Source organism: Phoca vitulina, unplaced genomic scaffold (genome assembly GCF_004348235.1).
Source record: "Phoca vitulina isolate PV1807 unplaced genomic scaffold, GSC_HSeal_1.0 scaffold2, whole genome shotgun sequence".
NCBI lineage: Eukaryota > Metazoa > Chordata > Mammalia > Carnivora > Phocidae > Phoca > Phoca vitulina.
Window position 1 is genome coordinate 79,508,495 of NW_022589705.1, and position 24,882 is coordinate 79,533,376.

Below are 24,882 nucleotides of genomic sequence, written 5' to 3' on the forward strand. Positions count from 1 at the left end.
GGTTTGAGCCTTTAAGGACAAAGATTAAGTCCTTAAAGAACAGTATTAACCTAGTGCTGGTAGACAGTTCTTCTGCTTGAACCAACAGTCACTCACATAGAAGGACAAACTACTATTGCAAACTACTATGTAACTACTAGTATATTCTACAAATAGATTTTATTTAGGCAAAGGGCAATTCCATGTCTTCAAGTTTGCATTATCTAACCCAAATAATCCAATCTATAGAGTCTGCAGTTGTTAAAGGCTGCTGCCCCTAACTTTTCTTAATAAATATAAATTACCTTGGAGAAAGAACCAACAAAACTGACTTTAAATACATTGTATACAAAACTCTCTCCATGACCTGACCCCTATGTAGCTCTCCAGATTCATCTCTTACTCTGTTCCTCACTTCCTATGTTTAGCCAGGCTCCTAGTTCCTCCAATGCCACTCTCTCAATTCTAGGCCTTTATACAAGCCATTCTCTCTCCACTTCACTTGCCCATTTAATCCATCAGTTCTCGGCTCAGGCATCACTTCCCCAGAGAAGACTTCCCTGGCCATACCCTGTCATGACATCTTAGATTTCCTTTCATATAACACTCGCCACGCTAAACTATAAGTTCCAGAGGGCAGGGACCATGTCTATCTTATCCACAGCCCTATCCATATCATCTAGGATAGCACCTGCAAAGACTTTTTAAACTGGACTAAAGTTTTTATCACTAGATTTTAAGCTAAATACTTGTAATTTTCAGTAAATTGGCCTAGGAAATAATTCAAGTTTTCTGAAGTAAATACCTGACTTTTAACCTTTCCTTCCTCCTCCATGTTCTCACACTTTCTTTTGCTTCTTTCAAAAGTCAACTCTGACTTCCTTTTGGGCTAGAAGAAAATGTCAGATTCATTTAGGGCTGTTTCAATAGTATTGGGACCTTATTCTCTTTTATAACATTACTCTCAAATTATAACTATATATAATTATTGTATAATTATAATATTGATAGATCATCCATTCAACACATATTTACTATGAACCTATTAGATACAATACTAATTGCATAATATATGAAGTTATTGGTATCTACTTGCTAATCAGGACATCATAGCTCTGTACTTCCCCTGTCCTTTAAAAAGACAGTACAGTGGATACTTTCTCTCAATGATGAAAGAACACAACAGCAATGGTCTTTTCTTTAAAATGTTCTAGAGGGAAAATCTGAGAAACAAGAATAGGTAAGAATAACTCTTAAGTACACTGTATCTTGGAGAGGCAGGCATAAATACACTCTTGATGACAATAAAAGAATTTAAACAAGTATTTTGACAATCAGTCTCCTCACCTTTGAGGTTGCATTATCCCAAACGGCTAGACCAAAGTAGTCCTCTTCCAAAAGATTGAGGTGCTCACACACTCGTTTAAGCAAATCTTGTCCCTTAGCATGTTTCTGCAAAGACATACATATTTTGAGGTTTCCTCTTATTCCTGTATTTATCACCAAATAAAATAAAATGTCATTCCCAATTTCCTCTTTTATCGGTGGTTACCACCACTTTATGATGGTTTATACAGCGTAAGTAGAGCAATGTGGGTTATAGAAATCCTGTTTCTTAACTTGTCAGTTGTCAGCTTAAATATGCAACACACTTATAGTGGCTTGGAAATAGTGCTAGAATTTAAAGCAAAATTTTACCTTCCCTTCATCAACCATTCCCTACTTCCATCTTAAACATCACATTCTTTATTTTTGGTGTAGTATTTCCTGAAGCTTGCTATGGGCTGCTGTCATCATGACCACCTAAATTCACTGAATCTAATGTCAACATTGACAGTTAATAGTGACTATGGAAACCATTAGACTTGCTACTGTTCTCAGACCAAATGTCCCAAGAGAATGAGCTATGTCTCAACTCCCTCCTGAAAAATGCACAAAGTCTAGATACCCAACAGACATTACCTGTTGCAGTGGCTTTTTCAGTGGTGCTACGAATTGTCTTCTTAGTAAAGAAACACTTCTTAGAAAATCAAACCACTGCCAAATTTGGGTACTAATATTCCTACTTAGCCTAACTTAGAGGATAAGATGTATAGTCAAAAAGTCCTGGCTCCTCTATTTACAAGCAAAACAACCTGGGTCAATTCAATTAATAATTCTGAACATTAGCTTTCTTACATGTAAAATGATAAGAATATTTATATCTATCTTACCTAGCTACTGGAATTGTTGAAAAAAATCAAACATGCTAATGACCTCTGAGAAATATATTTTTTAAATATGTCAAAAAAATTAGAAATCATTTTTGACACACACACATGTCCTCTCAATGAACAGTTATTTTTAATGACTGTTAGTAATTCACATAGATGTTAATTCATTTTCAGACTTAACCCATCTATAGTAATCATTTTCTTCATTTTTCCCTCTTATGTTTTCACTCCAAATGACAGAAATGATTTGGGAATTCTTCACGTACAGGTCCCTACTCCCTTATTTATAATTCCAAAATCCAGAAGCTCTAAAAAGTAAAATTTTAGGCTTTTTGGTGGGGGGGGCGGGGGATTCCAAAGTTCATTTGAAGGCAAATCCTGACCTGAACTGTTATGAGGCTATTTATGGTCTTCATGTACCTACCTTAGAATGAATCTTGGTACTGCCACACACCCTCCTGGGTGTGTTATGCAGCATAAGTACTTACTCCTTTCTAAAACCCAAAATATTCTGAATTCTGAAACATATCTGCCCCCAAATATTTCAGGTATAGAGAACCCAGATCTGGACCTTGGTCTGAATGGGAACAATGTGCGGAATAGCTTTTCCCATCTCTCAGCTAGCTAGTGGTGAGAAGCAGAAAGAGCAGACCATAGGTCTCTGGTAGTTTACCAGGTACAGCAGCTATTTTCAAAGTGCAATAGTGTATTTTTCTTGATTTATTCTTTGAAACTTGGAGAGGGAATGTCTATTAATAGATATAAGGTGATATTTTAGATTATTAGTGCTTTGATATATTTGCATTTGCATATAGATAATTCAATTCATAATTACATACCTAAAATACAAGTATATGTGAATTATATGTCTTATCAATAAAGGCTATTATTAGTAATAATCACAATTGCTTTATATCAAGCATATCATAATTGATAATTACTGCTCTAGTTAAAAAAAATGGTTAGTAGACTTTTAAGGATTTTAACTTGTCTTGAAGGAGCAAAAGAATAACCAAGTAACTGACATTTTTTATTCAATCCTGACTCACAGAGTATTTTAAAAAATGGCATTACTTGATTTAAATTGTTTATATCCTATTTCATAGGGCTAAAGAAATGCATTGAATAAATCGAGGCTTATTAAGGTTTAGATCTGGGACAGCAGAAATGACCACACTGTAACTTTTTTACAAATATAATTATGGGAATAGCTAGACCTAATATCAGAAACTGAGGCTACCTGGAAAATCTAGTCATGGCAGGTCACTCTATAAATAACAACCAATTGTTTTTAAACAAAATTGTTTTGGATTATAAAAGTAACACATGCTCAATTCACAAGTTTTGGCAGATACAGAAAAAACTGGAGAAGAAAATAAGACTCAGTCATAATCCTTCCAGGCCTCCACTTCCAGAAAATCCCTATTAACATTTCAGTTCACAGAAACAGTCACTGGCACTACTTACTCAACCCTACATGAAACAATCCGTAAGAGTTCTGACTATGGAAATTAAAATGCACTCACCTCCACAACACATTCATAAACTGTGTCATCCAACAAAGAAACCTTGCAATGCATGTTTCTGTGTCTTCTGATTGACTTCTGGGAAGCTTTTAATTCTCTTTCTGCTTTTGAGTCAGGACTTTCTTCTTTTACTTCTATTTTAGAGCAGTCTTCAAGGCCTCCTCCTTCCTTAGTTTCAAAGTCTGGATCCTCTCTGTGTTCTTCCTGAGCAGGCTGCATATCCATGACATCAAGTCAGTAATAAAGACATTTCACAAAATATGCTGTATACATTTTAATAACTATAATAATGCTACCAATAAATGCAGTGAAGAAGAAAAACAAAACAAATATAAGTGATATTAAGATTAAATAAATTATTAATAAAAGATATTATGATCTCCTAAAAGATCTATACACTCACTATGCTATCCTTAAAACTTCTCAGGTAGAATCCTATCTTTCAAATCAATAAATGAAGGTTTTAGGTAAACTACAGGACACCAATCTGTTGCTCTCAGCATTATGTATTTTTCCTGACTATGCCATTATATATTATTTTTTTCAAGATTTTATTTATTTATTTGTCAGAGAGAGAGAGAGCACAAGCAGGGGGAGCAGCAGAGGCAGAGGGAGAAGCAGGCTCCCTGCTGAGCAGGGAGCCCAATGCGGGACTTGATCCCGGGACCCTGGGATCATGACCTGAGCCGAAGGCAGACACCTAACCAACTGAGCCACCCAGGCATCCCACCATTATACATTATTAAAGTTTATCAAAACCTTACCATCTCTGCCCCATGCTCCTCAATTTTAGCAAGGTAGCTTTATGAATTGCAAAATGAGATGTGATTTATCACATATTCTAAATCTTATGAATGGCTAAGAGGGAGTCTTGGGACCTATTTTAGAGCATAAAGCAACATATAAACTAGGCTAACAACTGTAACTACAAGTTAACTCCTTTCTATCATTTATCTATCATGCTCAATGCAAAGAAGATTCAAAGAAGCAAGAGACATTGAAATCTGAGTTTCCTAGGGTTATCATGAAGTCATCCCAAAGTTATACAGGTAAGTGAAACAACATTTTGGCACATACTTTCTTACTTCCAACATAATAAAACTGCTGAAAGATTCTTAACTAAACCTCACTAATTCTTTTCTTTCAGAATATATGGTTGACATAAAGGGAAAAGGACCTAATTATTTAGCTCCTGAATTAGATATTGGAGGTGGTCTAAAAGGCTCCTTCCCATCCTTTATGACCCTTTTATGTGACCTCTTCAGAGAGGCCTTCAATTGGCTATCCTATCTATCCTATCCCCATTCTGCTATTCATGTCAGTACCCCATTTACTGCCTTCGTAACATTTGTTATAATAAATATTTTGTATTTACTACTATAAAGTCATCAAGAGTAGGGATGTTTGTTTTATAACAACAATACTATATAACAATTAAAATGGATCAGTTACTATTCTAAAAGCATTACTTATATGAACTCACTTTATCCTCATAATAACCCTGTGGGGAGGGGACTATTGTTATTCCCACTTGAGAGATAAGAAACAGAGGCCAGAGTTATAGCAACGTTTTTCTAGATATATCTCCTGAGGCAAAGGAAACAAAAGCAAAAATAAACTATTGGGACTACATCAAAATAAAAACCTTCTGCACAGCAAAGGAAACAATCAACAAAACTAAAAGATGTGGAAAGAGCCAAGATGTCCATCGACAGATGAGTGGATAAAGAAGATGTGGTATATATATACAATGGAATATTATGCAGCCATCAAAAGGAATGAGATCTTGCCATTTGCAACGACATGGATGGAACTGGAGGGTGTTATGCTGAGCGAAATAAGTCAATCAGAGAAAGACATGTATCATATGACCTCACTGATATGAGGAATTCTTAATCTCAGGAAACAAACTGAGGGTTGCTGGAGTGGGGGGTGGGGTGAGAGGGATGGGGGGCTGGGTGATAGACATGGGGAGGGTATGTGCTATGGTGAGCGCTGTGAATTGTGCAAGACTGTTGAATCACAGATCTGTACCTCTGAAACAAATAATGCAATATATGTTAAGAAAAAAAAAAAGAAGATAGCAGGAGGGGAAGAATGAAGGGGGGGAAATCGGAGGGGGAGATGAACCATGAGAGACAATGGACTCTGAAAAACAAACTGAGGGTTCTAGAGAGGAGGGTGTGGGAGGATGGGTTAGCCTGGTGATGGGTATTAAAGGGGGCACGTTCTGCATGGAGCACTGGGTGTTATGCACAAACAATGAATCATGGAACACTACATCAAAAACTAATGATGTAATGTATGGTGATTAACATAACAATAAAAATTTTTTTTGAACTAAAAGATAAACTACTGAATGGGAGAAGATATTTGCAAATGACATATCCGATAAAAGGTTAGCATCAAAAATATATTTAAGGGGCACGTGGGTGGCTCAGTCAGTTAAGAGTCTGCCTTCTGCTCAAGTAATGATCCTGGGATCCTGGGACTGAGTCCCGCGTCAGGCTCCCTGCTCAGTGGGGAGTCTGCTTCTCCCTCTCCCTCTGCCTGCTGCTCTGCCTACTTGTGCTCTCTCTCTCTCTGTCAAATAAATAAAATCTTTAAAATATATATATGTATTTAAAAAACTTACATAAAACCAAAACCCACAAATAATCCAATTTAAAAATGGGCAGAAGACATGAACAGACATTTCTCCAAAGAAGACATCCAGATGGCCAACAGACACATGAAAAGATGCTCAACATCACTCATCAGGGAATTGTAAATCAAAACCACAATGAGATATCACCTCGCACCTATCAGAATGGCTAAAATCAAAAACACGGGGTGCCTGGCTGGCTCAGTCGGTGGAGCACTCAACTCTTAATCTTGGGGTTGTGAGTTCAAGCCCCACACTGGGTGTAGAGATTACTTACAAATAAAATCTTTAAAATAAAGAACACAAGAAACAACAAGTGTTGACAAGGACGTGGAGAAAAAGGAACCCTTGTGCAGTGATGGTGGGAATGCAAACTGGTGTAGCCATTGTGGAAAACAAGAGGGAGTTTCCTCAAAAAGTTAAAAATAGAACTACACTATAATCCAGTAATTGCACTACTGGGTATTTACCCAAAGAATAAGAACCCCTATGTTTAATGTAGCATTATCTACAATAGCCAAATTATGGAAGCAGCCCAAGTGTCCATCGATAGATGAATGGATACAGAAGATGTGGTATATATCTACAACGGAATAGTATTCAGCCATAAAAAAGAATGAAATTTGCAAAACATGGATGGATCTAGAGAATACAATGTTAAGTAAAGTAAATCAGTCAGAGAAAAACAAATACCATATGATTTCACTCATATGTGGAATTTAAGAAACAAAACAAACAAAGGGAAAAGAAAAAGAGAGACAAGCCAAAAAAACAGACTCTTAACTATAGAGAACAAACAGGTGGTTGGTGGGGGTGGGGAATGGTGGAACTAGGAGATGAGGGATTAAGAGCACACTTATCTTGATGAGCACTAACATATGGAATTGCTGAATCATTATATTATACACCTCAAACTAATATAACACTGCATGTTAACTACACTGGAATTAAAATAAAATTTTAAAAAAAGAAATTAAGTTTATGATATGAAAAAAATAAAAATAATCCAATTGCAAAAAAAAAGAATAGGTAAAAGGGATCAAGAACACTTATCATGATGAGCACTAAGTAATGTATAGAACTGTCAATTTACTATATTGTACATCTGAAACTGATATAACACTATATACTGGAATTAAAATTTAAAAAAAAGAAAGAAACTGAAGCCCGAGAAGTTAAAGTAACTCATCCAGCATCATTCAATTAATAAGTTACATACCAGTCTGGCTCCAGAATTCATGATCTTAAACCTCTTTGTCATATTGTACCAATGATATCCAGCCCAGGGCCTGGCACGCATAGTAGGTTTTCAATAAATACTTGTTGAATGAATAAGTAAACATTAAAAACTGATGTATGGCTTCCGAAAAATCCAAGGTACCATACATAAAGAATGGTACAGTCCTATGATACAAACTTACTTTTTAAAAAGCCTGGATCGAGGGACGCCTGGGTGGCTCAGTCGGTTAAGCGTCTACCTCCAGCTCAGGTCATGATCCCAGGGTCCTGGGATTGAGTCCCACACTGGGCTCCTTACTCAGCGGGGAGCCTGCTTCTCCCTCTACCTGCCACTCCCCCTGCTTGTGTGCTCACTCACACAAGCTCTCTCTCTCTCTGACAAATGAATAAAATCTTTAAAAAAATCAAATCAAATAAAATACAAACCTCGATAGAAAAGGACCACTCGAGTGAAACTATCACACATATAGAAAAATGGTCAAATAAACCTTTACCTACAAGGTTCTGATCCACAAGGTTTTGATTATAATTACTAGCTTCTAAAAAGCCCAAAATAGTTTTCTCCTTTAAACAATAGCTCCTTGAAATTTATTAACAGTACTAATTTATTTTCTTTTTCTTTATATATAAACACCTGTATACAATTTATCGCAATTCTGATTTGATAAAGTTTCAATGAATGAGACTTTAGTTAAATCTAAAATTAACTTCGTCCATCATCTGTTTCAACTTCATACAAATGCTATGATCTTTAGATGAAACAGACTAGCCCTGATTCAAATGCTAACTAAAACAAAATATGGGTTTTTCCCTACATAAAGCAGAGGAGAAAAAAGGCAGTTAAAAACTTCCTCAAAGTAAAGCCTTCCTGAAAGGTAATATAATTTAACTCTTTTGGTATTTCTAAAATAAAATTAATGATATTAAGATACATAGGGTTTCTTTGCCTTTACTGTTCATGTTGATTAACTGAGTAATAATAACTAACATTTAATGACTGGCAGGCAATGTCTTAAGAACTTTGCATGTTTATCTTGTTTAATCCTCTAATAGCCAAAGGAGGTGAATTTTATCCTCACTGCACAGAGGAGGAAACTGATAAAGCAAAAGTGTCACTCAGCTTTGATTTTCTAGACTGATTTCATAACCTGCATGTTTATTTATTTATTTTTAAAGATTTTATTTATTTATTTAACAGAGAGAAAGAGCACAATTAGGCAGAGCAGCAGGCAGAGGCAGAGGGAGAGGGAGAAGCAGGCTCCCCGGTAAGCAGAGAACCCAATGGGGGGCTCAATCCCAGGACTCTGGGATCATGACCTAAGCCAAAGGCAGACACTAACTGACTGAGCCACCCAGGTGCCCCATAGAGCCTGCATGTTAAACTATTACACTATACAGTAAATCTTCTTTTCAACTTTGTTTCACAAACAGCAAGTATGTAATTACAACTTTATCTTAAATTTTACTGTTACCACTTTTAATATACAAGTAATATTTCTAGAAATACATGTAATATTTTTAGAAAAATCTAATAAAACCGTGTAGCCCAAACCTGAGACCTATAACAAAAACATATAGGATTTATACTTTTAACAATGCAAATAATGCGGGGCGCCTAGGTGGCTCAGTCGTTGAGCGTCTGCCTTCGGCTCAGGTCATGATCCCGGGGTCCTGGGATCGAGCCCCGCATCAGGCTCCCTGCTCAGCGGGAAGCCTGCTTCTACCTCTCCCACTCCCCCTGCTTGTGTTCCCTCTCTCGCTGTGTCTCTCTCTGTCAAATAAATAAATAAAATCTTTAAAAAAAAAAAAAAATGCAAATAATGCTCACATGCTTCAGAAATAAAAACACCTTTAAAATAGTTTTTAATTTGTAGGTATTAAGGCTAAAAGCAAATGGGATTCCTAGAAAATAGTTTCAGTTATATATGTTTTTTTGGACAATAAATAAATTCACAACTCATGTTTAGTACATACTATATATGTACTGTTAAATTTTAATGTGCATCAAATTACCCAGAAATCTTTATTAAAATACAGATTCTGATTCAGCAAGTCTGGAGTAGAGCCTGAGATTCTGCATTTCCGACAAGCTCCCAGAGGTTGCCAATGCTGCTAACCCAATGACCACTCTTTGAATAGCAAGGCATAACTGACAGTTAAGGCCCCAGACTACTGTATATTACAAAGGTTATATAAAGAGTTAGCCTTCCTTATCTATAACTTACACTCTGGTAATATGATCTGGTTGGAGAAAACAATAAAAATAAGGCAGGGATGGCTCAAACCTAGCACATACCTCTGGATGGCTTGAATCTAGTACATGGCTTTTTTGAGGATTTTCATAAAAGGACCACGTTTGCAGATAAACTGTCCCATTCCTAATAATTCCAACAAAATGAACTTTAAACCATGTAACTTCCCCCCCGCCATTAAAAATCTTAGACTTGTTCTATTATCACAGCTAACTAATACATAGCCTGAATAAACTCATTTGATAAATACTTTTCTTTCATTTTGTTTTCTTTGATTTATAAAATGTAAATATAAATGTATAGAGTGTATCTTTTAAAAAGTCAAGTTTCCATTGACTACATCAATTTCTTTACAACAGAAATTCCAAAGCTTCATGTTACTTATTCCTATCAATGCCTAAGTCAACTGGTTAGTAAGAAATAACACCAAATGTTATTAAGTGAAAAATAAACTGTATAACTTGTCTTCATTACACACCTCCCACACATTCGCACATCCTTACCTGTGTTTCTGCACTGCTTAATGAATGAAGATCCAAGGATGGGTCTGTTTTGAGTTCAGGTTCAGGAGCTGCAATTGGGGCTTTTAAAATGATCTCTTCATCAAGACTGGGTCCAAATTCTATCTCTTTCTGACCTCCTTCACATTTCTCTTTAGCTGACTCTACGTCTTTGCCTTCTTCCTCAGAAACCTGAGACTTTGGCCTTTTGAGAAATGAGGAGAACAGCCGTGACAGGCCCCTATTTTCTGATGTCCGCTCCTTGTTTCTGGTTAAGTCTTCATGTGTAGGAGTATCTCCATTAGATGTTTTCAGCTTCTGCTCACACTGATTATCTCCCTCAGCTGCCTCTTGAGAAGCCTCTTCCAGCTGAGTTTCTTGTTGGCCTGAATTTGTGGCTCCCTCACCTTCTTCCTTCTGTTGTTGGTGCTGTGAATTTTCAGCTTCAGCCACTAAACTCTTCTCTGTTGTCATGATGTTGCTATTAAAAAGACAGAAAAGGGGAGCTCTTATAATCAAAACCAATTACTGTCGGCAAAACCCTAAATCATGTCAAGTGTGCCAAAATTAATATTTGGGTATTTAATCACCAACAGACAGTACTCCAGTCCATTAAACATGAGACTCTCCATTAAAATACAAAAATATCTCACCTATACATCCTGAATAAATTATTAATGCTTTGACTTGCTAAATATATGCACATGGAGAAATTACCTTACCCCTGAGGCCAACTTAGTGAAATGCGTATTTCAAATTCAATGCACTGAACTGTATATAGCAAATACCATTTTATCCTTCCTAAAAAAGATATTATTCGTATACTATGCTTTGAGGGTATCAATCTAATAAAGGTGCAAAGTTTGCAGGAATTATCCTTTGCCAATGTCTCTATACCGCGAGAAATGTTGAGATTAAAAGGTCTCCAACTCTTTATTGTTCTTTTTCTTTATATTTCTTAGAATGCATAGACTTCTCTATTAAGAACAGCAAATGCAGAATTCTGATCACTTATCAGACAACAGTGACAAGTATATGATTAAAATAATCACCAAAAAATCCTTAAATTTTCATGTTATAATACTAAATTACAGTCTTTTGCAGAAGTATCCTCCTTTAAGTTCCTTAAGATCTTTTTTCCTTCTGAAAAATATGATTTTCAATGCTCGGCATTTTTAAGTGTAGACAGTGAAGTCATTACAGTAGTGAAAAATAGAAAAATAAAGAAACAAAATACAGAAGACAGATTTAGGGGTGCCTGGGTGGCTCATTAGGTTAAGCATCTGCCTTTGGCTCAGGACCCTGATCCCAGAATCCTGGGATCAAGCCCTGCATTGGGCTCCCTGCTCAGCAGGGAGTCTGCTTCTCTCTCTCCTCCCAGCTTGTTCTCTCTCTTGCTATCTCTGTCTCTCTCTCTCAGATAAATAAAATCTTAAAAAGAAAATAAAGTTTAGAGAAGACAGATTTAGAAAGCAAATGCTGAGAGCAAAAGTGAGAAGGCAGGCTATAGAGCTCACATATTTCAAAATTGTTGGGTTTCTAGTCTCTTGATCTCAAAATCCCAGTATTATTAGTCAGGTCTCACAATCATAGCCAAAGAAAATTGAAACATCTAGTTTACTAAAGAATAACCAGGGGCGCCTGGGTGGCTCAGTTGGTTAAGCATCAGATCATGATCTCAGAGTCCTAGGATGGAGCCCCGAGTTGGGCTCTGTGCTCAGCATGGAGTCTTCTTGTCCCTCTCCCTCTGCTCCTCCCCCTGCTCATGCTCTCTCTCTCTCTCTCTCTAAAGTAAATAAATAAAATCTTAAAAAAAAAAAATTAACCAACACACAAGAAACTTTTGTCACACCAGAAAATAAAGTTGACTATTGATGATCTCACACTTTGATTCACCGCTATACTTAAAAGCACTCCACTCAAAAAGTAGCATTTACATTCTCTTCACATCTGGTTCACACTATTTAGATAAAGTAATTTTATTTGAATGTTCACAATCCAAATTAATGAACTATATTTAGCTCATTCCCTTCTCAGGCTCTTTGCACTTGCTGTTCTCTCTACCTATGATGTATTTCTCCTGGCAACTATTTTAAGCAATAAAAATATTAAAATATTTTAAGCTTTAATAAAAAATTCACCAAAGCACATTTTCTATTCTCATTTAGTAAGTCATAAAAAGTCACATTACTCTGTGCTAATAAAATATGCAATTCAGTCTTTATAAACACTACTTAAAACATTACTGACAAATCTACATTCTAATTTGTTACCCTTGAGTGAGGTACACTTGTACTTAAATAAAAGAAATAAAATTGTCGTCAGTTCCTCCTCACATTAGGAATAGCCAACTGACTTTTCCAAAAGTCTTTTTCTTTAATCTCTAAGTAATCAAACAACCAGAAAGAAAACCCGGATATCAAACTACTATTTATTCTAGAAGAGTAATAATTTGATTTGAGAGCATCAGTTTACTTCATACTTCCTTTGCAAAAATAAAGAGAGGACAGGATGAGAACTAAGCATGATTTTCCATGGGTTTCAGATATGACTTTATCATTCACCTATGGAAAATGTACCAAAACCACTTCTGTATTAAAATCTTCCCATACAGCAGACTTTGCAGCAAGGTCTCTCATAAAAACCTATTTTTAAAAATTACAAATCTTTTGTGAAAATTTTAGCAGATGTGAAAACCACTTAAGCTCCACTTCTAACAGTCTTTTACTTGCATCTTTCTGTAAATGAAGAGTATTTACTTACTCTTGTGTTTTATAATTTTTTCATAGAATTTTAAAAATAGAAAAGATTGTCTAAGGATATTCCTATAATTGCTTTCACATGAAAGGGAGTCTCTAAGAAAGTAGCTGAATGAGTAAAAGTACTCAATTGTTTTAAACACACACACACACACAGATGGTAACCATCCATATGCTATATATGTACTTGTTAAATTTTAATGTACATCGAATCACCTAGCAATCCTGATTCTGATTCAGCAAGTCTGGAATGGAACCTGAGATTCTGCATTTCTAACAAGCTCCCAGATGTTGCCAATGCCGCTGGCCCAATGACCATTCTTTGAGTAGCAAAGCATAAAAAAACACTATTACTTTTGGAACATACTCAAAATGCCTAAGAAATAAAGATGGCAAAATGCTACTTTTAGAAAGTAGAATATGAACAGTGAAAAATACCTGATACAGTAAATGCTCAACAAATGCCTGCTGAATTAATGAATGAAGCAAAGAATGCAACACGTTGTTAAATGTAGAAGCGGAACCATTAACATTTTTCAGAATTCTTTTTGTTGCTTAATCAAAAGGTAACTGAAAATGCTGATTATAGAGCTATGGCAATTCCAAATTGTCCAAGTAGTCATGACACTTGCCCAGAATCAGTGTTCCTGGTATCTCCACTGGTATCATCTCTTTGACACATTTAGGAATAAATGATCAAGGCATATGAATAAAGTGATTCAACAAGTTTATACCTTATGCTATGTTCACCACAAGTGTAGCTATCGTCTGTCCCAATACAGCGCCATTACAATATCATTGACTGTATCCCTTATGCTGTGTCTTTTAATCCCGTGACTTACTTATTCCATAACTGGAAGACTGTATCTCCCACTCCCCTTCACCCATTTTGCCGAACCCTCTAACCTCCTCCCCTCTGGCAACCATGAGTTTGTTCTCTGTATTTATAGGTCTGATTCTGCTTTTTGTTTGTTTATTCATTCATTGTTGTTTTGTTATTGTTTTATATTCCACTTATGAGCGAAGTCATATGGTATTGTCTTTCTCAGTCTGACTTATTTCACTTAGGATAATACCCTCTAAGTCCATCCGTGTTATCTCAAATGGCACAAGCTCATCCTTTTTATGGCTGTGTAATATTCCATTATATATATTTACCACATCTTCCTTATCCATTTCTCTATTGATGGACATTTAGGTTGTTTCCATATCCTAGTTATTGTAAATAATGGTGCAATAAACATAGGGGTGCATGTATCTTTTCAAATTAGTATTTTCATTTCCTTTGTGTAAACACTAAATAGCGGAATTATTATATAACATTATATGTCAACTATACTCAAATTTTAAAAAAATTAGCTACCAAGACATTATCAAATCACCATATTTTAACTCTCTGCATAGCACTTATTGTCTAAAATTACCTTGCTTATTTACTTTTCTTTTTTCTCTTTTATGAATTGTCTGCCCTCCATAATAGAATGTATAACACAAGAGGGCAGTGTCTCTGTTTTATTCAGCAGAAGCTCACAAATACGTAGAAATGTCTGATAGGTATTAAGTGCTCAACAAATATTTTTAAATAAAAAAAAGACATGAATAACGAATTAGAGAATAACATCTATCAGTGCAAAACTGACACATTTTGCCACATAACTGGACATATGTAAAAAACTGAATGTAAGTAAAGAATGGATTAGAGCACAGTATAAGGAACAGACATACAAGCGGAAGGGCAAAAGAATTCTATTGGAAGGAACATACTGAAACCAACTTTAGGTAATATCATATATTAAATGCAGGAAAACAATCAGGAAATCAGACAATGTAGTTAGTATTCAGCAGAGATGCTACAATTCAGAGTATACAAAGAAAAATAAAAATAAATTATTAAGGAAAGCTTTCACGCATGTTCTTTCCAGCCATGCACTCATGGGTAGCAACATTATTAGTAAGCGCCACAAAAGCAAAGGGTAATGGGAGTAGAGAGAATATTAAATGCAAACAATAAACCAGGCAAGTATCTCCAGTTAGCTCTGAGGCTGATCAGAATTAAACAAAAACTAACAGAAAGAAAATAACCTATGGACCATTTACTAAAAGCTCAAACTCACCCTGACAAATCTGTTATACCTGCAGCCAAGTTCTTCCTGTTACAAATAATAAGATGGGTAACCAGAAGAAAAGATACAAAGAAACCAAGGAGCAAACAGGATAAATGCTCTACAAACAGGCCCTTCCTGTTTGCAGTAAATGATATTCCTTTCATTCTGGATACAAAATCCAAAAGGAGGTTATCTATTTACTTAATGTCAGAAAGAGGTCTTTTGATTAAAAAATAATAATAAGCACTTTAGACAAAGCAATGAGTTCCAATTCCATCTCAATCCTTATCTTCCAAGCCCTTGGAATTACACCCCATCTGGTATAAAACAAGATACACTTGTTTTAGTAGTGTGCATCTGTTGACTTCAGGCAAATCAGATCTTTAAAAATCTGATACTGAGCAGATTTGCGAGGGCCAGACAGTATTTCTCATCTTTTTTATACTTCTCTCTAACATTAGTACAGTCGGTACTCCATTAATACTTCTTGGGTAGAAAACTTTGGAAAAACAACTATAGTTTGGTACCACTAAGGAAATTCCTTATGATCACCATTTATGGATGAAGTGTAATGATTTAGGTATCAGCAATAATTTTCAAATTAGCTCTATGAACATCTATCAAGGTTACTGAGTGCTAATCATGTATAAGGTTTGGGTTTAGCAACTGAAAGGAACCCAAGAAGAATAATACACAATTCTTAGGGAGACAAGACATACAGGTATCCCCCGCTTTTCAAAAGTTCGAGTTATGCCACTTCACTTATTTAAAAAAGACCTACATTAGTACAGATCTTCCTTCACTTATGATGCAGTTATGTCCTGATAAGCCCATAGTGAATTAAAAATATTGTAAGTTGAGAGTGCACTTGATACACTTAACCCACAGAACATCATTGGTTAGCCTACCTTACACGTACTCAGAACACTTACATCAGCCTACAGTTAGGCAACATCATCTAGGACAAAGCCTACCGCGTTACAAAGTGTTGAATATCTCATGTAATTTATTTAATACTGTACTGAAAGTGAAAAACTGGTTGCAGAATGGTTTTAAGTGTATTGGTTGTTTACCCTCACGCTTGCATGGCTGACTATGAACTGTGGCTGCTTCTCACCATCACAAGAAAAGTATGGTATTACGTATCACCAGCCCAGGAAAATATCAAAATTTAAAATTCAAAGCATAGTTTCTACTGAATGCATAATAGCTTTTGCACTATTGTAAAGTCAGAAAAATTGTAAATCAAGCCATCATGAACTGGGGACCATCTATGCCTATTTTCACTAACTGAAATAAATCTGAAGAGGATTTGCACTTTTACGAAAAAACTGAGAAGCAAAAATGGCATTCAACATTTGTTTGTGGGTTTTCTCCTTTTTTTTTTTTGAGAAGGTAGGCCATTAATTTTTTTTTTTTTTTTTTAAGTAGCCTAGCGTGGAGCCCAGCGTGGGGCTTGAACTCACAACCCTGAGATCAAGACCTGAGCTGAGATCAAGAGTCAGATGCTTAACCACCTGAGCCACCCAGGCACCCTCAGCATCTGTTTGGCAGCAAGCCATTACAGAGGTGGCAAACACCCTGAGCAGCGATAGGGTGACACCGCCAAGCTCCTTCCTGGGAACTACACTCAGCATCTCAGCATCCAGTCACCATAGCTTTGAACTGTGTCTATCAGTATCTGTGCTTTGTCTTGACTTATTTTTGTGCATATTAGCAAGATGTGTCCTAAGATATCAGAAAAGCTTTAAGAGTGGTTATCTTTTTGGGTCTGGGAACACTCAAAAAATTTTCCATATAAATGAATGGTAATTGCTTCTTTGCTTTTCACCATTTTGGCTTACAAAAAGGACAGGAATACTCTACTTTCAGATAGCAGGGGCAACCTATATATATAAATAACTAAAACACCAGACAGTACCTAGGGCTTAATCAGACAAGGCCTCGAGAGTAGAACCAATTAAGCATTAAAAAGTATAAAGTAAGAACTTTTTTTTTTTTAAAGATTTATTTGAGAGAAAGAGAGAGAGCACAAGCAGGGGGGAGGGGCAGAGGAAGAGGGAGAAGCAGGCTCCCTGCTCAGCAAGAAGCCCAATGCAGGGCTCTATCCCAGGACCCCGGGATCATGACCTGAGGTGAAGGCAGATGCTTAACCCACTGAGCCACCCAGGCGCCCCTAAAGTGAGAACTTTCAATTGGAGTGATCACAAAAGGCCATGTGGAAAAGGTGGTTTAGTTTTGTTTTTTCAAGTAGGCTCCATGCTTAGCAGGGAGCCCAACGCAGGGCTCGAACTCATGACTATGAGATCAAGACCTGAGCTGAGATCAAGAGTCAGACACTTAACCAACTGAGCCACCCAGGCACCACAGAAAAGGTGGTTTTTAAGTTATGCTTTGAAGGGTGAGTATAAGATGTCAACGGAAAGAAACCTGAAGTGCAAAGGGCAAATGGAATTGCAGACAAGGGAACTGGCATGACTGAGAATACTGTAACTATTCAGGAACTAGTAAGTAGTCCCTACTGGTTGGAAAAGGGCTACAAAAGGAAAGTAGAAGGAAGTAAGTTTAGAATAGAGTTACCATTGAAAATTAATTCTAGGGCGACTGGGTGGCTCAGTTGGTTAAGCGACTGCCTTCAGCTCAGGTCATGATCCTGGAGTCCCAGGATCGAGTCCCGCATCAGGCTCCCTGCTCAGCGGGGAGCCTGCTTCTCCCTCTGACCCTCCCCCCTCTCATGCTCTCTATCTCTCTCATTCTCGCTCTCAAATAAATAAATAAAATCTTTTCTTTTAATTTTTAAAAAAAGAAAATTAATTCTAATAGAAATAATAGTAGATAACATTTACTGAGTAGCTACTAAATACCACCCACTATCCTACGTACCTTACCATGTTATCTTACAACTACTCTATAAGGTAGGTGTTTTCATTTCCCATATAAATAAACAGGTTCTGGGAGGTTTAAAAATTTGCCTCAGATCATAGACCCAAGCCATGCTTTAATAAAACTATTAATACACAACAGGGTAGTGATTCTATTGTAAATTCCCAGAATAGTATCTGTTTTCTACAACCTGGTACTGCAGATGCTTCTACCTCACTGTTCTCTGCTAAAGAAGCCTCTATCTGTTAATTTATGTACAAGCTATTCAATCTGGCCAAGACCACCTCCATTCCCACCAGTTTCCTGTCCCCCACTCATGTACATATTTCTCTTTATAGAGTGTATGTGAAGAGGGAATGGGGAGAAACTGAAAGAAAAGTTAAGAAGACAGATCATGAAAGACATGAATAACATGTTTAATAGTTAAGACTTTAGGGGCACCTGGGTAGCTCAGTTGGTTAAGTGTCTGCTTTTGGCTCAGGTCATGATCTCAGAGTCCTGGGATTGGGCCCGCCTCAAACCCCCCACCCCAATGGCCCCTGCAAAGGTCCCTGCATCGGGGCTCCGCGCTCAGCAGGGAGTCTGCTTCTCCCTCTCCCTCTGCCCCTTCCCACCGCTCATGCTCTTTCTCTCTCTCTGTCAAATAAGAAAATAAAATCTTTAAAAAAAAAAATAGTTCAGACTTTATCCTGGCAGTGGAGGTTTTTAAGGAGGGAAGTAGGTAAACAAAGTAGAGGAGAGGCTAGAGGCAGAGAGAAACTCAACACATGATTGGGTAAATTCAGGTTATCAGGGAAAAAATTCACAATGGGGATCCCTAGGGAAGCTGAAACCAATACGGGGCAGAGAAACTTGAAAAGCCTTGCAACCAAAGCTTAAGAACTACCGTCCCCCTTAGTTTTTCTAGCTGATTTCATTAGTATGCTTCTCATTAACCCAGGCAGTCTCCTGTCTCAGTCTGAGGCATTTTTATAACACACCTTCCTTGACCCACTCTGATAAAAGAGGTATAGCAATAGAACCAAAACAGAAGAGAAAGAGAGGTGGCTATCTCATGAGCATCTCAATACAACCTGTCCAAAATTAAACTTTTTTTTTAAGATTTTATTTATTTGAGAGAGAGAGAGAGAGCACAAGCAGGGGGAGCAGCAGAGGGAGAAGGAGAAGCAGACTCCTGGGCTCGATCCCAGGACCCTGGGATCATGACCTGAGCTGAAGGCAGACGCTTAACCAACTGAGCCACCCAGGTGCCCCCCCAAAATTAAACTCTTGATTCTCTCTTTTTCCTATCTCCAGTAAAGAGCTTAATCCTACCATCTAGTAGCTCAAACCAGAAACCAAAGCACCATCCTTGTGTCAGCCTTGTCCATTTCCCTTCCCAGTTCAATCCATCCGTTATTCTGTAGAGTCTACCTCCAAAATGTATTTAGAATCGGTCCATTTTTCTCCTTCTATACTGCTACCATGTTTGTGCAAGGTTCCTTCACTTCTCACCTGAATTATAGTCCCCTGAATGATCTCAATGACCTCACTTTGTTCCACTTTCCTCCTGTCCTCTATATTCTAGTCACACTAGCCAAGTGCTTTCCTGACTTAAGACATCTGTGCACGCAATTTCCTTAGACTGGAAGACACCCTACCCCCTGCAAAAAGTCTGGTGCCTTCTTATAGTTCAAGTTTCAGCTTAAATAATTCCTCCTCAAAACAACCTTCACTGACTGCTCTAGTATCTACAAAGTGTCCCCATAAGTCCCTTCTCCAATTCTCTATCCCAGAGCCTACTTGTTTCCTTCACAGACTCTCTCAATGGATAAGAACATACTGGACATTTACTGTTTAATGTCTATCTTCCCCACTCCACCATGACCAACTACACTGTAATAACCACGACAACAGGGCTGTTTTCTCTTCCACAGTATACCTAGTACCTAGCACAGAACTTGTGCGACCCAGCACAGAACTTAGTACTTAGCACAGCATTTGTGCTACCTAGCACAGAACACTATAGGCACTCAACTTTTGTTCAGTAAATGAATAAACGTAAGGAAAAAAGAATAACTTAGGTTTAACCATATATTATACATATACAGGATGGAGGTTATCTAATTTGACAATAGTTCATAAGACAAGGATATTAAGGTCTTGACTGAATGTGCCCCAACAGAGATAAAATTCTAAAATAGCTAATAATCTTTAGCTGCATTTCTAGATTTACAGTGACCAGAGTACTCATTTAACTCTTCAACATATATTTTCTGAAAACATTACAAGGTTCTGGGCAATATGGTAAGTTGTGGAGCTACAACAGTGAGCGAGACAAACATAGTTGCTGACATCCTAGCATCACTCTCCATGCAGAAGACTATGAAAAGTAACAATCCCTCACTTATCACTACTTATATGACATCTTCAACCTTACATTCAAATCTGGACAGTTTATTTTTTAAAACCAGAATCTGTCTGAAGAAGAGATAGAAGATAATGATGGAATCTGAAACCACGTCATCAGATAAATAATTGAAAGATATTGGAATGGTTGGGAATCCTGGCTGGCTCAGTTGGTAGAGCACGTGACTCTTGATCTTGGGGTCATGAATTCAAGCCCCACACTGGGCACAGAGTTTAGTTAAAAATATATATATATATTGGGATGCTTAACCTAGATAAAGAGAATAGAAAGCAGGGAAGTGATTATTGCTCTCATGAATTTCAAGAGCTGCCAAATTCTATGTTATTTCTAATGGCAGAATTCAGATTAATCTTTGCAAATTACAAAGTTTTCATCTCAATAAAGTAAAAGGAATAAATTCCTAATAATTAGAGATATCAATAATTAAATGAGCTGCTTAGGAGTAGTGAGCCTATGATCATTGGAAATATTCCATGAGAAGATGAATGACCATCAATTACGGATGCCAGAGAAAAGGTTCTTCCATCAAGCGGGTGCTTACATTAACTGACCTCTAAGGTTCCACCCAATGCTAAGATTTTACAGATAGGAAGGAAGGTAAGGAAGAAAATAAAAGGGACATTAGAATAGTGATGTAACTGTGTTATTTTTAAAAGGCTATATTATAAAGTCAGAATGACGATTTGGGTTAGAAGGGGAAAAAACAGAAAAATAAAGGATAAAAAGCCTGTTTGCTTCTCTAATCAGACAACAGAATCCAGTGGCATTCTTGTCGATTAAAAGAAAAAATATTCGGGGCGCCTGGGTGGCTCAGTTGGTTAAGCGGCTGCCTTCGGCTCAGGTCATGATCCCAGGGCCCTGGGATCGAGCCCCACATCGGGTTCCCTGCTCGGCGGAAAGCCTGCTTCTCCCTCTCCCTCTGTCTGCTGCTCTGCCTACTTGTGCTCTCTCTATCTCTGTTAAATAAATAAATAAAAATCTTTTAAAAAAATAAATAAATAAATAAAAGAAAAAATATTCAAGTATTGAAGTTTCAAAAAATATGCAGAAAATAGTTTCCCAATAAAAATTAATCCCTTCAAGACCACAGGAAAGTATCTTTCCTTGATAACTCGTTTAAGTATACTAATTAGTACTTCTAGAAAAATAGGAATAACCACCTATGTGGTTTTCAGATAAAAATGGTAATTTAAAATACACAAAAATTTCTTTGTGATTCTCCCTTCATCCTCCTGAAATTATTTTGACCTTTAACTACTCCTTATGTAGACTTTTAAAGAATACTTGCCATAATGAGTGAGTCAGAAATGTCACTCAGCATGAACATGCTGTTTTCAACCACTTAATTTTTAATTTAAGACATTTCTGTGATGACTAACACCACTGAATCAACTCAAAGACATTTCCAAATAAACAAATTTACTCATCTCCTTCCAAGAAGACCAAAGAAATGTTCTTCACTTCTCCATAGACTTCAAGCTCATACTTAGGCGATGTCTAGACACATTCTCAAAGTATACCACCTGGGCTGTCCCAGAAGGATACACAACCTCCATGATTACTGGGCATCATTGAGGAACTGGTTCTTTTCCAAAGAACTGAGTTTTACTTCCTTTGGGTGTCAAAATGTGTCAGGCTAGCCACTCTGTATGGAAATCTTTATAAGTGGATGTGCTTCCTTGTTTCATCTAAATAACCTACACAACATAATTAAACCTTTCCTGATTTAGTCATCATCATGAGCCTCAATTACTATGCAGTGCTAATGTCCTCAAGGGCTACTAAAGTCTGTGGGGATAGTGAGCTCTGCCATAAGAATATGTGAGCATTGTGGTTTTTTATTTTTTATATCTGCCTTTAATAGTTTTCCTATTCATTTATTTGCAGAATTAACCCAGATTTCCAGGTGGCCTACCAACAAGTAGCTTCAACATCTCTTCTTCTAATCTACCACTGACTAGGAAAGTGAAGATCCAAGTGTATTAAATCATGTCTAAAATAAGAATAAGTGCTAAGGAAGAATAAGACATTAGTCTTAACTTCAACACATGTATCTTATGAAACATATTTTGGCCCTTCAAGTACCATATAAGCCTACTATGAGGTTCCCATTATATTGTGACTAGTAAGTAGATGCTGTGAATAAACTACACCAATATAAAGACCACTGTCTTTCTTTATAAGTAGAGACCAAAAGTCTTTAATGCTGTTATTTATATAAGGCGTTGTATTCATATACACTCTTCTGGAAAACCAAAAACAAAGTAATGGTTTAGTTTGAAAGTATAATGGAAAGGAAGAACTTCTTAAAAGCTCAAAAATCTCAAGGTAAATGCAAACAAAACCTGAAAATTTCTAGCTGCAAAGTGGTTTTACCTAAGACTTATGGAACTTTTCTTACACTCTGATTGTCATTTTATCATCTTAGAGCCAATCCAACCTAGCAATACTTAACTAATTTCTAAACTCAAGAAATTCTCTAAGATTTATTATATGAGTAAAATTTCACTTTGACCCAAAGACTACAGTAAATTAACTGAACATCAAATATCATCTGATTAGTATGCAAGTATGAATCAGAAACTTGCACTGGATCACGGCTTGTTTTAGCAAACATTCTAAGATTGGAACAGATGCTATGGTTGTCTCCCACCACGGATCATGTGAAAAATATACTACAGACTACCAGAAGGTAAAATGCTTTCTTACACAATTTTAACACTGGCACAGAGACAAGATTTAATAACAGTGGAGTATTTCAGGGAGGTGGGAGGAGGGATGGGTGAAATAGGTGATGGGGATTAAGGAGTGCACTTGTTGTGATGAGCAGCAGGTGATGTATGAAAGTGTTGAATCACTATATTGTACACTGAAACTAATGTTACACTGTATGTTAACCAACTGGAATCTAAATAAAAACTTAAAATTTTTTATTAAAAATAAATATTCTACAGCTGTAAATCCAAAGAGGTTATGATTTGTTATCCAATGAAGAATGAATGTCTTCTGTTCTGTTTTTCAACAGCAACATACAGAAGTACAAGTTTTCATAATAACAAATAAAAGTCCAATAAACTACTTCATCTTTAAAATAATAATAATAATGGTAGAGTATTTCAGATAACCTACTATTTGCTAAAAGAATTCAATGAAAGTATTGACTAAGCTTGATGACATCTCTCTCTCTTAAAAGAGAAGAGCCCTATTATTTTTTTTTTAAAGATTTTATTTATTTATTTGACAGAGAGAGAGGGAGAGAGCATACAAGCAGTGGGGAGTGGCAGGCAGAGGGAGAAGCAGACTCCCTGCTGAGCAGGGAGCCCGATGTGGGGCCCGATCCCAGGACCCTGGGATCATGACCTGAGCTGAAGGCAGACACTTAACCTACTGAGCCACCCAGGCACCCAGAGAAGAGCGCTACTATTGTGTACCTAATTCTGAGCAATAAATTTGTTGGTAACATGATATCCAGAAACTTGGCAGAAAATAGCAATTTCACAAAGTTTTTTTTAAAGATTTATTTATTTATTTGAGAGAGAGAGAGAGAATGCAGAGGGCAGGGACAGAGGGAGAGAGAATCTTAAGCAGACTCTGCACTGAGCATGGAGCCCGTCTCGGGGCTCGATCTCACAACCCTGAGATCATAACCTGAGCCAAAACCAAGAGTTGGATGCTTAACTGACTGTGTCACCAGGCACCCTGCACAAAGTTTTTATACTGAGAAAAGAGGTAGGTCAGTCAAATGTATAAGCTTATTATAAACAAATTTTAAAACATATGAAAGAAAAGGCATGATGACATGGCCAAAGATTCTACAAAAATACAGAACTTGTAAGGACAAGGCAATTCTAGAAAGTGAAGTTCATTCACTATAGTTCACAGAATAATTAAGGGCCAGGTTCTTTTCTAGGCCCTGGGGATATGGCAGTGAAACTGTCTTTATACAATCAGAAATTTTTAGAAAAACATGAAGAAAGTATTAAAGACACAGTCATGAACAGCATGGAGATTACAGGGATATATGTACAATAATGAAGTTTTTAAAAATAGCATTGCAAAGGAATACTTATAAAAATAATGGTCAAAAGGTTAAGGCCACTAAAGGACAGAGCTTTCAAAAAAAAAAAAAAAACCTTCTAAAAATGGCAAGAAAGGGTGGGAAGGAGGGAGAAGGAAAGGAAAGTCAAATTGAAACTATAGCTTGAAAAAAAAGAAACTGAATAGTGTTGACATATGTCAGGGACAAAACTACCTATGTTATTTAAAACTAAACAATATAAAAGAAGAACTTACCGTCAAAGACAGTTTATGCTAGTATAAGTAACCTTATACATTAAATTTGTTATGTTCTCCAGTCCTAGAAAAGTTGTAT

General features: G+C 36.8%; 1 protein-coding gene across 12 annotated transcripts in view; it reads right to left on the bottom strand.

Moving 5' to 3' along the window:
• Positions 1–24,882, bottom strand: part of EPB41 (erythrocyte membrane protein band 4.1) — a 195,453-nt gene that overhangs the window by 97,520 nt on the left and 73,051 nt on the right. For 7 of the 12 annotated variants that reach the window (XM_032389683.1, XM_032389724.1, XM_032389674.1 and 4 more), the window contains exons 2-4: positions 10,357–10,834; positions 3,719–3,931; positions 1,327–1,431 (exon numbers count right to left, since the gene is read on the bottom strand). In XM_032389683.1, the coding sequence (XP_032245574.1) occupies positions 1,327–1,431; positions 3,719–3,931; positions 10,357–10,827 (789 nt within the window). In that variant the 5' untranslated portion in view covers positions 10,828–10,834. The remainder of the gene's footprint in view (positions 1–1,326; positions 1,432–3,718; positions 3,932–10,356; positions 10,835–24,882) is intronic. The other 5 variants (XM_032389745.1, XM_032389705.1, XM_032389694.1 and 2 more) reach the window with 1 other exon arrangement.